Raw genomic sequence first — 14,513 nt, 5'->3', positions numbered from 1 at the left:
GGAATTTTTTAGTAAATTGTTACCCGTTTAATCATAAAATTTGTAACATATTTTTGATGTTTTGATCAATTGTGTTTGAATAGTTATGATCATTTCAATCAGGAGATTTATTTTTGATACTCAAAGCTTATGTTCTCAGGAAATCTATAAACCTTTTTAAAATTTAAATTTATATATTTTTGTGGCAGAGAAATATATAGTAATCAATAAAAAACACTTAAGCATAAGATTGTTACATTAAGATAAAATCATGTGGGGGCAGTGGTATAGAAATAAAAATACAAGAGGAAAAATGAAAAATGACCAGTGTAAAATTCCCATTTTCAAAGTTTATTTGTGTATTCTTTAAATGGTGGATATCAATTTACTTATAGTATTTAGATTCCACTCGATATTCAAGAGTAGTGGCACAGTTATCATTTTAAATGTTAGTATCCTAATATGTGGGAGATGACACACTTTGCAGCTATTGAAACCTATGAAAATATTTAGTTCTCGTTAAAATATGAAATGATTGAATCGGATATGTAAGTACGTGTTTGAAGCTCACGGGTCCACAGCATGCTGGATGCTGCGTTCATACAGATTCCCATGGAGTCTAATCAGAGACGTCGCCTTCTGTTCCACAGGACGGTCTGACGCCGCTGCACTGCGGAGCCAGGAGTGGCCATGAGCAGGTGGTGGAGATGCTGCTCGATCGAGCTGCCCCCATTCTTTCAAAAACCAAGGTAACTTCTTCCTCGGTTTGGGGGCATTGGGCTGTATTTAGCTTTGAACCCCTTTAATGGTTATTTAACCCGGCCTTTTGAATTACATAGAAAAAGGCCATCGTTTCAGTTCAGCGATCAGAGTGGCTGTGTTCACCAAGTCTTGGGAGAAGCTCAAAATCAGTTTGGGTTTATGAAACCTGTAGAAAGAAGACACTTGCCCTGGCCGGTTTGGCTCAGCGGTTAGAGCATCGGCCCGTGGATCAGAGAGTCCTGGGTTCGGTTCCCGCTAGGGGCATGTACCTTGGTTACAGTTTGTCCCCAGCCCCAGTAGGGGCCATGTGGGTGGCAGCCAGTCGATATCTGTCTGTCTGTCTCTCTCTCTCTCTCTCTCTCTCTACCCACCCCTTCCTCCCTCCCTCTTCTTCTCTCTTGCTCTCTCTATCTGAAGATGAATGCAAAAAAATGTCCTCAGATGAGGATAAAAAAAGACGACACTCTACCACAAAGCCATTTGTGTGCGTGTGTGTGTGTGTGTGTGTGTGTGTGTGTGTGTGTTGTTTCTGTTGTTTTTATCAGGAGTACTTAGTGCCGGGTGTTACTCTGTGAAATTATCGTAGCTCAGAAACGATTGTTTGTTGGGGAAGGAACGACTAATAAGGTCTAGATTCTTTAAAGACTGGGGACTGGCTCTCTGTCCTCAGCCTCTCGGTTGTTTCTTGAGAGTTCACAGACTAGCAAAGAGGCCAGGGATGTAAACTGACTGATAAAGAATGGAAATTTTGGAAAGCTTGAACTTTGGTGCCACAGAGAAAGTTCACATATCTGAGAAGAACACAAGGAGGGCCTGGGAAAAACTTGTTTTACTAAGTGTCTTCCGGGTGTTGTAATGGTCAAACTTTTGACACTGTTTGGAAAGGGAAGTATTTGTAAATAAATTTTGGAACTACCTAATAATCACTATTATTTTTATTAATCAATGATTTTGGAAGTTCTATTAAGCTTTATAAAGAGCCTTAATCTCTGAACATTACCAAAAGCAACAAAATTACATATTACTCCTGTTTGCACCCTGATCAGTATTTCTCTCTGGTGAAGATAGACAGGGATGAGGTGGTCTCAACAATTCTGTCGCTCATCTGAAATGCAGAGTTTAGATGGGCAAGCTGATGGAGGTGTTATCCCACAGAATTAAACAGTCACACTTCTTTATTGTATGGGATGACTTCTGGGCCCGTTGAGTGCTTCTTGTTTAAACCATCTACTTGTTCTTTTTCCTTTTGTATGGTCCACACCTGTCTCTTAACCGCTGTGACAGCTTCATTTCTGGTTCCCCATTTCCCTCCTTGCTGCTTTGCAATCCAGTTCCCAGTTTGCAGTCAGAGTGGCCATATGAACTGTCAACCACGTCATGTCAGCCTCCTCCCTAAAAACCTTCCGATTGTTTCCCATTGTTCTCTTTTAAATTAATTTTTATTTTATCAAAGCAATCCAGGCAGATTTAAAAATCAAATCATTGTCCCATCGCTTTTCTCCTGTTGTTCATCTCATTATCTATTTGTTTTTTTCCTGAGGGATTGTCTTGTTTTGTTTCTTCTGTTTTTAATGTTCAAGAACATCTTGTTTGGCTGGTGTGGCTCAGTGGTTGAACGTCGACCCAGGCACCAAGAGGTCACCAGGTTGATTCCCTGTTGGGACATATGCCCAGGTTGTGGGCCAAAACCCCAGTGAGGGGCATGCAGGAGGCAGCCAATCAGTGTTTTCTCTCACCAATGTTTCTCTCTCTCCCTCCCTCCCTCTCCCTGCCTCTCTCTCTAAAATCAATAATAATAATTAAAAAATAAAAAAAAGAACATCTTCTTATTCTCTGATAGCTTCTTTTCTTAAAGTACCCAGTTCTTGTTTTATGGAAACAATATTTTATATTACCTTTCTGAGAACACTCAAGGTAACTTTTTTTTCATGTAATTTTTCTGCCTCTCATATGTCCTCAGATTTCTTATTTTCTCTTTTTCATGTTGGGGGTTTCCCACAAATTTTGATACCCAACTGAAGTGTGGGGCACTGACGTTTGAGGGGAAGCTCCGGGAGAGTAGACGGCCCACTCGGGTGTGTCAGGTGGCGGCAGGTTGGAGGCGGCAGGTTGGTCCTCTAATGGCAGGATTACGAGGCCTTTGCTCTGGGAAGTTCCATTTCTTTAAGAGACATATCCTCCAACCTCTGTAGTGTACACCTGTGTGAATAATTTACAGCAGTGGTTTTCAACTCTTTTCATCCCATGGCACACATAAACTAATTACTAAAATCCTGTGGCACACCAGAAATATATTTTTTGCTGATCTGACCAAAAAAAAAAAAAAAATTGGTATAATTTTGATTCATTCACCCCAGATGGCTATTGTTGTGTTGGCTGTTGTCATTTCTTTATCCAGCATTAGAAGGGAAAAGAGGCCCATGCCCCTGACTAGTCAGGTATTCCATGTTTTAAAAATTCTCGCAGCACACCGGCTGAAAACCGCTGGTTACAGTAAGGAAACAGAAAAGGGACTGTCAGTGTCCCTTCCTGTATGCGTGCTTGAATCATAACACTGACAACTCATTCCTAGAGTGATGACTGCATAGCAGGTTCTAAGCATTTTGCCTCTATTAACCCATTTAATCCTCACAATAACTCTGCGAGGTCGTGATAGTACTCTTATACCCTTTTATAGATTAGAAAACTCAGACCCAAAGAAATAAAGTACCTTCCTCATGATACCTCAGCCAGTGGCAGAACCAGAATTAGAACCCAGGCAGGGTAACTCTAGACTCCCTACCCCTTCATGTGAGCACCTGTTCTCAGTCCAGAGCCTCCCCACTGCTTTCCGCTCTTCCTGGGCCCCGCCTCCAGAGGTCTCTGGGTCACTTTCTCCAGAGACTAAACTTCTGGTTTCCTGCAAGATACCAGGGTACAGGCATCTGGCTTTGCTGGGTTAGAAGGGCCTGGAGACCAGGCAGCTCTGTGCATAGGCGAACCAATCCTGCTTTCGACACTAAGCCTCATCTTCATCTTCCAAGGTACTGTGTATCCATATCCCTCGCCTTTGCGACGCAAGGCAGTTAGTTGTCTTTATTACACCCGGTGGCATGCTGGAGCCAGATCACTGAGCCCATTGCGATCTCTTCCCAGCTCCACTTGTAGTGGCTTTATGTGGATAGTTTGAAACCGGTCATTGTAGGTCTTTACATCACAGAGATTGGCAGATACTACCTGTCAGGGCTCTCGTTTTCAAAGAGCTGCTGTTAAACATTATCAGCACACTGCTGATTAAACCCTTCCACGGACGCTCAGGTTTCAGCCTTCTTTCTTCTGCGGGACAAGTTAGCACACTTACATCCTCTTTCCTACTCCAAAGTGTGCAGATGTTGCCCATCTATTTGTGTTTCCTTTCCCACGTATGTATGCGGGTGTGTGTGGGTGTGCACGCACACACATGCACATGCCTTTGTTGATTTTACCTTTCAGCTTCCTTTAATGCTTCTTAGTGAGCATCTGGGAAAAGATGGATGAACACATGTCACACCCACCACGTTACCCGCGAGCTTCCCCTGTACTGAGGACAAACCCCTAACCAGACTCTGACCACCTCTCCGCCTCATCTCCTCTCGCTCGGCCCCTTCCCATCATCTTCCAGACAACTAGCCTTCACCGCCTTTCACTTCCTGAAATACACCAAGTGTGGTCTCGTTTCCGGTTCTCTCAGAATGAATTCCCTCTGAAATCCCCACTTGTTTTCCAACTCAAATGTCTTCTCACAGGCCTTCTTAGTTTACTTGTCTGCTGTCTCTCCTTCTCTTCACTGAAATGAAAGCAAGGACTTTGGTTCATTAAATGTGGTACCCCAAACACCTATGCCTGACACATATGGTAGACCTTTAGTAAGTATTTGTTGAATGAGTATTAAGTGAATCAATGCATTCCTACCTCTAAGACCGTCTGTCTAATTCTTCCAGACGTTCACCTTTCGGAGCTACGCAAACCCATCATAATGGATCCATCTTTTCAGCCTGATGAAGGGGCCATATGTAATCAAACCTCTCTCCACAAGGCAAATCATCTTGTCTCTCCTTGTCTTTCCAGGACCTGTCACCCACTCATGCATCGTTTATTTTGCCCATCGTTAAAGAACCTCCTTCCTGTGTTGACACTGCTTTCTGTCCCTACTCCCTCCAAGTCACTTGTTCCCTCAGATTTGTTTTTTGTTTGTTGACTTCGTGTTTCCCTCAAAGACAGTATCAGAACATACAGCAGAGGAAAGTTTTGGCAGGAAATGAACGAGTGCATATGCTCAGCTGGGGGCGGCAGTATCGCAAATGAGAAACGTTCCCATCCTTTTTTGCACCTTCATTTCTACTTTGGTTCAAAATGTTTGCGGGGAATTTTTTAGGCAGAAGTATCCTGACTGACTGACGCTGTACGATGTCTTTGAATTTGCATAAATATTTACTGAACTCTTTTTATATGTGCAAAGCTCTCCACTGGCCAGTATGGGGAAATCATAACCCATGAAGCTGTTGTGTTCAAGGGCCACAAGTAGTTGAAATGTATGATTGAGTGAATCATGCCATGAGCGTGGCCAGAGGAAGGCTTGCACTTTTTTCTTTTCTTGAACTTGGTCTATGATATTGATAGATCAATTAGAGGCAATAACTTGGCCTAGAGTATTCGAAAAGACTTGGTTCACAGTGCGTACTTAACTTATTATTTTCAAAGCTTACTGATGATCATTTCTTTGAAACTAAATGTGTTGTCATTTTTCCCCCTCAACATATGTTAAATTTTGTTACAGTAATTAACAGTCTTTCTTGATAATTGGATTTTTAGGAATTTCCCAGGCTCCTGCAATTTACCTACATATTTAAAGGCAGCATGCTTGAAAAGACTGACATCTTACTTTATTATTTTTACATTTTTTTTTATTTTTAAGGTACAGCTGACGTACAATATTATATTAGTTTCAGAATGCCATATAATGCCTTGTGTTTTGTCTTCATTAGGAAACATGTACTGAATACTGCCATTCTAATCTGGTTACGGTTTACTTACCTTGGAACCCATTCATGTCTCCTCTCAGCTCTTCCAATGAATTGTTGACTCATTCCTATTGCACATAATTAACTATGTCATTGAATCCAGTGGATTTAAACTGAGGCAAGCTTTAGTGAATGCATTGGTCATTGCCTTGCCATTCCTCACTGTAGACACATGGGGGCACCAGATGGATGGAAAATGAAATAATTTTCCTTTCTACTCTGATAGGAGACGAGATGTGTTGTAAGCAGACCTTAGCAGTCATTGTATCGGTACAGTATTCAGTGTCAAGTACTGGCAACTCGTGAGGATAAAATGAAAAGTAGTCTAATGAATACCAGTCTGTTCCTGCTTTTGTTTTCTCCTTTTCAGTCTTAAAAATTAAGCAGCCCAATTCACTGGGAATGCAATAAATAATGGATTTTAGTGGAAGTCACACTTTTTTATTTTTTTATTTTTATTTTATTTTTTATCCTCACCCGAGGATATTTTTCCATTTTTTGTACAGATAGAGTGGGAGGGAGAGAGAGGAAGGGAGAGAGAGAGAGAAACATCGACGTGAAGGGACACATCGAGTGGCTGCCACCTGCACGACCAACCAGGGCCGGGGACAAACTGCAACCGAAGTACATGCCCCTAGCGGGAACCGAACCCGGGTCTCTCCGGACCGCAGGCCGACGCTCTAACCGCTGAGCCAAACCGGCCAGGGCGGAAGTCACACTTTTTTAAACCAGAAAAAGAAATCATCTTTGAAATTTTGTTTTCTATTGCTACAAGTTAGAGGACTAGTTTTAATAGTAGTCGTAGTTCAAAACAGTTGTCAAAACCTTTTAAAAATAGAAGGTATTTTCGTGTGATAACTAGAATTTTTACATGTTCGTATTTATACTGTGTTTTGTGTTTGGCACATTTTTATTAAAAGGTAAAACAAGCCCTGGCCGGTTTGGCTCAGCGGTTAGAGCATCAACTCGTGGAGTCCCGGGTTCAGTTGGTTGCAGTTTGTCCCTGGCCCTGGTTGGGGTCATTTGGGAGGCAACCACTCGATGTGTCTCTCTCACATTGATGTTTCTCTCTCTCTCCCTCCCTCCTGCTCTATCTGAAGATAAAAGCAGAAATGTGTTCGGGTGAGGATTTAAAAAAAAAAAGGAAAACCATAAACTGATTTTCTCGTGCGTTCCAGAACGGGCTGTCTCCACTGCACATGGCCACACAAGGAGATCACTTGAACTGCGTCCAGCTTCTCCTCCAGCACAATGTGCCTGTGGACGACGTCACCAACGACTATCTGACCGCCCTGCACGTGGCTGCCCACTGCGGCCATTACAAAGTCGCCAAGGTCCTCTTGGACAAGAAAGCGAACCCCAATGCCAAAGCCCTGGTGAGTGGCTCAGCCAACAGGCCCAGGCCTGGTTGTCTCGCTGACAACATGCTCCCTCCGTATGTGCTGGGATCGCCTGTGCGCAGGTAACCATGGAAGGTCTGATGAAACAAAGGGCACTTCTCATCACCTTTTCCAAACATCTTTCTGAGCAACCCATAAAACCTCCTGTTGCTGAGGCAAACAAGGCTTATAGGGGTCAACTGTTAACGCCTTTATGTAAATGAAGCACAAAGACTGTACAAGGTGGTCAGCCTTGTCTTACTGTAGGTAAACTAATAATCCAGTGAATTAAAAGTTTCTTCTGAGGCAAAATGATCAAAACACTTTATCTTGAACACGACAGCAATTTATGAGCTAAAATTTGATGTTAACCGCATAAGTGAATGAAGTGTCGCCTGTCATCCACTGTTCCTACTGACACAAATCTGTTTTGGTCTAGGCTGGAGTCTTAACTCCTAAGACGATTTGCTTTTGTAACCCTGAGCTCTCTTTTCCCAACAAGATGCTGTTTGTTGTCTTAGAAAAATAAATGGCTCCAATTTAGTGAGCTGTTTAAATGTAGCTCGGAAGCACCCATGTCTGGGAAAAAATAGAACAGCAAATGCTAGGGAAAACCTGTGGATGTCCTCATCACTTTGAGGTGAGGGCTGTCAGCCAGTCAGCCGTTTTTAGGAGGGGTTCCTGCTCCTTCCCAGCTGCTGCCGTCGCCCTGACTGAAGGGACCGTCGCCCTGACTGAAGGGACCGTGCTGTCGAGCGCTGAGGTCCGAACGGACAGAGAGGAATGAGCGGAGGAGCCCTCCAGCCCCAGGCAGCGGCAAGGCCTCGGTGATGCTGGGAGTCTCCCAGGGCTGTTGTTCTGACCAGGATATCAAACAGATCTCGAAATGCTGAGGAGGGAGGAAAATAAATTAGCAATCATGACTCATTTTCCATACAAGAAAAAAAGCATTAGAACAGGGCGTGGGCTCTCGGTGTCATTTCCCTCGGACTCGGACGATTTCACGTGTGAAGGCTGTGGCCAGTCATCCCGGCACGGACTCTGGCCAGGTAAATGGTCTCAGGGTGTCCACAGAAGCACCTGCCACGACTTTGACCTAAGCTTTTACCATGGACCCCGGTATGTTATAGCTCTCTGTGGCAACCAAAATACATTCATGGTGTCAATTATGAGGCAGTACAATTTGGTAGGTGATTTGCTGAAAAGCAGGTCCTTTTATCAGATTAAATATTAAACCAAATGATCCAAGTAATGTTGGGTTGTTAAACTTTCTGCTTGCTTGGATTAAGCACCTACTTGACTCTTAAACCTGGAATGAATGAAAACATTCTAGAACTGGTCTAGTAGTTGCCCTAAAATGTAGCCGAGAAGTCAGAACAGGCATCGGTGACTGTTTGGCTTTGAGGACAAGTGTCTGCCAGCCGTGTTTAGTCTGTGTTTGAAATGAGGTAGAGGAGGGCTGTGTTATTTGGAAGAGTGAATTTTAAAACGAAATCATCGAAGCAGTGGTTCTCAACCTTCCTCATGCCGCGACCCTTTAATACAGTTCGTGTTGTGCTGACCCCCAACCATAAAATTATTTTTGTTGCTACTTCATAACTGATTTTGCTACTGTTATGAATTGCCATCGGAAATACGTGTTTTCCGATGGTCTTAGGAGACCCCTGTGAAAGGGTCGTTCGACCCCCAAAGGGGTCACCACCCACAGGTTGAGAACCGCTAAAAAGGGACAGCATGACCATTTTGCCTTAGCTCCCAGGGATGGTGACCAAAAATTCACAATTACCAGGGCACCGTGGTTCCTAGGACCAGCTAGACTACCTGTGCTTCCAGAAAAGACTGTATTCTGTTTAGCACCATGTTGTTACTGCTCTTTCCCAAATCTTTACAGAACGTCACTTTAGCAAAAACATTTTGCCACACACAGTGGAACTGGATTTCAAGGGAATGTAGTCAAGTAGCTATGTGTCTCCGTCCCTTGCAGAATGGCTTCACCCCTCTTCATATTGCCTGCAAGAAGAACCGAATTAAAGTCATGGAACTCCTTCTGAAGCACGGCGCATCCATCCAAGCTGTAACCGAGGTGAGAGGAGCAGCATTTCTGGGGTTTCCAGGTACTCCGGCCTCAGCAGCCGGAGTCCCAGTGCATCCCCAATGGCAGCGAGTTTTTCTGTGGGTGCCTCCCAAGGGACATTTGGCAATGTCTGGAGGTCATTTGTAGTTGTCGCAACTGGACGGTGCTCCTGGCACCTAGAGGATAGAGGCCAGAGAGGCTACTAAGCAGTTTGCAATGTACAGGCCCGCCCCCACCAAGGAGTTGTCTGGCTCAACCTGTCGAATGTGCCAAGGCTGAGAAGCCCTGCATAACACACCCTCTGTGTGTTCGTAAACTGAGGGTTACTCTCTGTAAAAACGCAGACTTCGTGAAACACAGAGTTGCTGAAGTTAGTGAAGGACTAGCTCTCGATTTCTTCTGTGCAAACCAACACAGAACTCGGAAAAAAGACCCATCAGGATCAGGGCTGAGTCTTCAGCACAGCAGAGCAAGCCTGGCATCTACCCTCTCGACTCATCCCCTCCCCCGCCCCATTCCAGCACGCTGGTCTCTGTGGACTGGAGCCATCAACATGTCCCTCCATGTGTCACACACTCTGCCCTGCGAATCCTGCACATCCTCCAGGACCAGATCTGGGCCACCTTCTCCAGAAAACTCCCCCTCCCCCTCTGGCCTGGTCTAGGAGCTCCTCCCAGGACCATCACCTACTCCTGTGCATATTTCCACCAAAGCACTTATTCAGCTGGTTTACTGATGACCCAGCCAGCTCCCTGCCCCCTAGAAACTGCCGGCTCCTTCCAGTCAGGCGTGACCCCGATGCATGGCCCCTAGGAGATCATTCGGTAAAGGCTTGTTCAGTGCATCAATAAAGATGATGGGATTTGAAGCAAATACAATGAGATCTAATCTAGTGATTGCAGATCTAATCTCTTATCTGCAGATGAAATAGTTGCCTTGATTTGTAACACTCACAATTTTTAAAATAGTAAATGGTTGAAAATATGAAAACTGATTTGCTCTTTTGCCAGTCTTATGGCTCCATGGTAGATACCCTGCTATTTCAACTATAAAGAAATAAGTTTATTCTCAGTGCATGGCGGCCCTTTTTAAAGATTAGAATGCACTCTGAAATAGAAGGAGATTTTTGACTGATGTTGAATAAATGTCCATAGATGTCTGCCAGCGAGGAGAAGGTTCCACCGCCAGCCTGTGCTCCCTGCCAGCTCCAAAGAGCGATTCAAACCTGCGGGAGGGCTTCCCTCGCTCAGGTTTCACTGCGCCCCCTGCTGGTGGAAACGATCTCCACGTCATAACAAAAGTCTTTTCCATTTCCTCAGTTCTGAAGTCTGGACAACCAAAATCCTTCCTTTTCTGTTTTTTATCTCACTTTACCACAGGAGATTCCTGTTGTTGTTGTTGTTATTATTATTATTTACATTTTTCAAATGTCTGTTGAGATTTATCTCCTTCTCTCTCCTTAAAAAAAAAAAGTCAGCTTTTTCCAGCCATTTTAAATATTTTTACCAACTTAGGATGTTCATGTTGTAAGTGGGATCAGTTTCGAAAAAATTAAAAATGGAATTATTTCATATAAAAAGCAGAAGTGTTACAGGTTGGGGGCAGGGCTTTGAAGCAAACCTAAAAATTAAGGTCTAGTGTAGTGACCATTATATTTGCCTTAATTATATCACTTAATTTCTAATACTCATATTGTTGAAAATTGAATAATTGAGACTGTTAATGCTGATTGGCTCAGTGGTCAGAGGGATGGCTTTGTTTAGGGCCAATAGTGTTCACGTGTAGTAAAATGAATTTATTCTGAGTGCATGAGAATCCTTCTTGAAGGCCGGAATAGGATTGGAAATAAAAGTCAACTTCTGACTTACACATCCCCCCAACCCTGCCATCCCTACACGCACACACCACACACACAGTCATAAGAGTAAGGAAGTTTTAATGACAAAGGGAAAAAAGCCTTCAAATTATTTCTCTCTAGCTTTTTGTCATAGATCTATATAAAATGTGCGAAATAAATCTTACTTTTTAAATGTCTGTTGCATAAGCCTGTCATAATCACGAATTTTCTTTAGGGAAATGATTTTTGATGTATTTGCCTTATAGACCCTGTGGCATAGTGGTGAATGTCTAATGTCTTCTCATCTGATCAATAAACAAGTTTTCTTAAAATAGGTGGGTGGGTGGATGGACGGATGGCAGGAGGCATATGGGCAGACAGGCAGAGAAACCCTTTGTATGATAGACAGAAAACCAACATGTCCCTCTCTCTCCCCCAGTCGGGCCTTACCCCAATCCATGTTGCTGCCTTCATGGGGCATGTAAATATCGTATCTCAGCTGATGCATCATGGAGCCTCACCAAACACCACCAACGTGGTAAGTAGTGTTTTCACAGAGCAGGGCCCATTGTGAGTGTTCACTAAATGGGCAAAGGTTGCTCTTACCTACTTTTTCGTTATTGTTATAAGTAAATTAATTACTCTTTAATTGGACTATTTAAAAGGATAGAATTTGTGAATCTCTGTGGTTTCCTTTACTTCGAAGGTAAGATCCGTTCAATCACTAGCTGGTCAGGAGTTATGGAATGTGGACTGGGGACATTACTACTAAATATTCTTTTTTTAAAAAATATGTTTTTATTGATTTCTTTTTTTTTTAGAGAGAGAGAGGAAGGGAGAGAAAGATAGAAACATCAACATGAGAGAGATACATCAATCTGCTGCCTCCTGAACACCCCCCACCGGGGATCTAGCCCACAGCGCAGGCATGTGCCCTGACCGGGAATTGAACCGGGACCTCTCAGTCCACGGGACGGCGCTCAATCCACTGAGCCACGCCGGCTGGGCTGAATATTATTCTTTTAAAAAGTTTTTATGGAGGGCAAGATGTTTTTTTCTTTTGCAATAGAAATATTAAGAAGTGTTGCATGTTGAGAAGGTTACTTAAACACTATCTCATTATGATTTCAAGTAACTTCAAAGTAATTTCTCTGTAGTGTGCTTGACCACGTGTAGCAAACCCATGGAACTTAATTCACAGATTATCAGATGATGCTGATTTCTCACACTAAGCAGACTCATGCGACTCACTACAGGATAAATATAAGAGGAGTAACTGATCACCCTAGACCTGCATGGGGCATTTGACATTGTTTTACAGGATTTTAAGTTTGACATCACAGTAATATTAGCACACCAGACCACAAGCATCAGAACACTAGTTGGACACATGAGTACCAAGGAAGTAAAAATAAAGCCAGCGTCGTCCTGGCGCAGAAAGGGCCAGCCATCAGCTTCCTGCCCTGACCCTGGGGGTGCACAGCAAGGCCGTCTGCCAGCAACCAGAAGCGGCACCTCCACGAGAGAAGCAGGCCAGCTTCTCCGCTGCAAGACAGTCTCTCCTGGCACGGACACCATGGAGAGTTTTCCTTCATGTAGAGAACACTGGGTAACATGGTAAACTACATCCTCCAGGCCCTTCCAGTAAACACATGAGCAAGTTTTATGTGAACTATGTCTTTGTAATACATCACTTGTGTGAGAATAGATTTGAATTTTATGACTTTGTTTCTATCCACCTATGGCTACTATACCGCTTTCATTTTGCTGTTGTTAAATAAACGGGTGATCTGAATTAAAGTCTCCTTGGTGAAATGGAGGGGCCGGTGGGAGGACTTCTTTGGCAAAGAAGATGACCCCTTGGTATAATGCCAAAGACTAGACTGCGGATCTGATGAGATAAGCGGAATGCAAACCGACAGCCAGCGAGCCACGTCGGGCCCTCCTGTGTGTGCTGCCATGCAGCATTTGGGTTTCTGTTTTGGTTTTCATTTTGAGCTCGTGCTCAACATTGAGGTGTACGCAAATATGCAGACTGCCCCTCCTTTTGAGTAGGAAGGTGTGGCATGATAAGCTGGCACCCTGACCGACCCACAGCTGCCTGCAGACATCGGGCAGGGCCCAGGCTCCTCAGCACTCCCCACCCACCCTCTTCGCTGTTTGCCCTCCTCCTCAGCCCTGAGAGCCTTCACCTTTCAACCCTCAAGGAGGCCACACCGACCGTTTTTGCACAACGCTTCTGATACTGTTGCTGACCAGGCTCCCTAGGGCTGTGCCAGAGTCCTGTCATCCACCAGGTTCCTCAGAAATCCCTGTGGTTTTCATTTCCTGTCTCTCCCAGCTTCCAGTAAGGAAGTGCTTAGGACATTTTTATTATTATCATTAAAGAAATAAAGCCTGCATCATAAGCTTTACGCAAATAAAATATGCCCCTGGTCTTCAGAGCTACAGAGAACTGACTCTGACTCCTTCTCCGCAGAGAGGAGAGACGGCGCTGCACATGGCCGCTCGGTCCGGCCAGGCCGAAGTCGTGCGGTACCTGGTGCAGGACGGAGCTCAGGTGGAAGCCAAAGCTAAGGTAGGTGCAGTGCGTGAGAGCACTGGCTACTGAGGGAAGGACGCTTGATCTTAATCAAACCTTTAAATACGATGCTCTCTTCCAAGAAAACCTTTTTAAAGTAGTGAACAACCTCTACTGGATAAAAGTCTCTACCCAAGTGATACTGTACAAAATCCCTTCGCTGTGCCTTTGTCCATTCAATTATTTAACAGGATTAAATAGAACTGGCACTTTGTGCCAGGAAGAACTTGGTGTCCTTGGCACGTGCTAGGCCTGAACAGATGAAGAAACAACCTAGACTTGGTCCGGAGTTCTTCACACTCCCCGGAGAGGGGCTGATGCACGAGGCTTCTAGAACAAGCACAGTTTGGAAGCAGAATTGAGCTCTTTGGGTTGACTTGCTCGTCAGCTGTCACAGTCACAAAAGGAAAAGGAAGCTTTTACTTTTTCTTTACAAGTTGTGAAACCATAACCCCTGAGACTCAGGTTGGAGTTGCTTCAGGGACCTGTCTTTATAAGAAAAAGAACTTCCAGGTTAAATTTGAGTGGTTCATCCTCTGCCTGGTCTTCAGGCTCCAATGCCTTGATCAGTTAATTTTAACCTACAGCCCTGGCCGGTTTAGCTCAGCAGTTAGAGCGTCAGCCCGCAGACCAATAAGTCACAGGTTTGATTCCGGTCAAGGGCACGTACCTTGGTTGCAGTTCATTCCCAGCCTGGGTCAGGGTCGTGCGGGAGGCAACCAATCGATGTGTCTCTCTCACATCGATGTTTCTCTCTCTCTCCCTCCTTCCTACTCTAGCTAAAGATAAATGGAAAAATATTCTTGGGTGAGGATTAAAAAAATGTTTTTAACCTACAGTAAATAGATATATATTTATTTGC

General features: G+C 44.1%; 1 protein-coding gene across 4 annotated transcripts in view; it reads left to right on the top strand.

Annotated features, from left to right (window-relative positions):
* ANK3 (ankyrin 3) overlaps positions 1-14,513 on the top strand; it is a 611,274-nt gene that overhangs the window by 449,274 nt on the left and 147,487 nt on the right. For all 4 annotated transcript variants that reach the window (XM_036265485.1, XM_036265481.1, XM_036265484.1 and 1 more), the window contains 5 exons: positions 630-728; positions 6,959-7,156; positions 9,144-9,242; positions 11,510-11,608; positions 13,550-13,648. In XM_036265485.1, the coding sequence (XP_036121378.1) occupies positions 630-728; positions 6,959-7,156; positions 9,144-9,242; positions 11,510-11,608; positions 13,550-13,648 (594 nt within the window). The remainder of the gene's footprint in view (positions 1-629; positions 729-6,958; positions 7,157-9,143; positions 9,243-11,509; positions 11,609-13,549; positions 13,649-14,513) is intronic.

This window comes from Molossus molossus, unplaced genomic scaffold, assembly GCF_014108415.1.
Source record: "Molossus molossus isolate mMolMol1 unplaced genomic scaffold, mMolMol1.p scaffold_m16_p_17, whole genome shotgun sequence".
In the NCBI taxonomy this organism is placed as follows: Eukaryota; Metazoa; Chordata; class Mammalia; order Chiroptera; family Molossidae; genus Molossus; species Molossus molossus.
The sequence above is the reverse complement of the archived record's forward strand: the minus strand, read 5'-3'. Positions and strand labels throughout refer to the sequence as shown.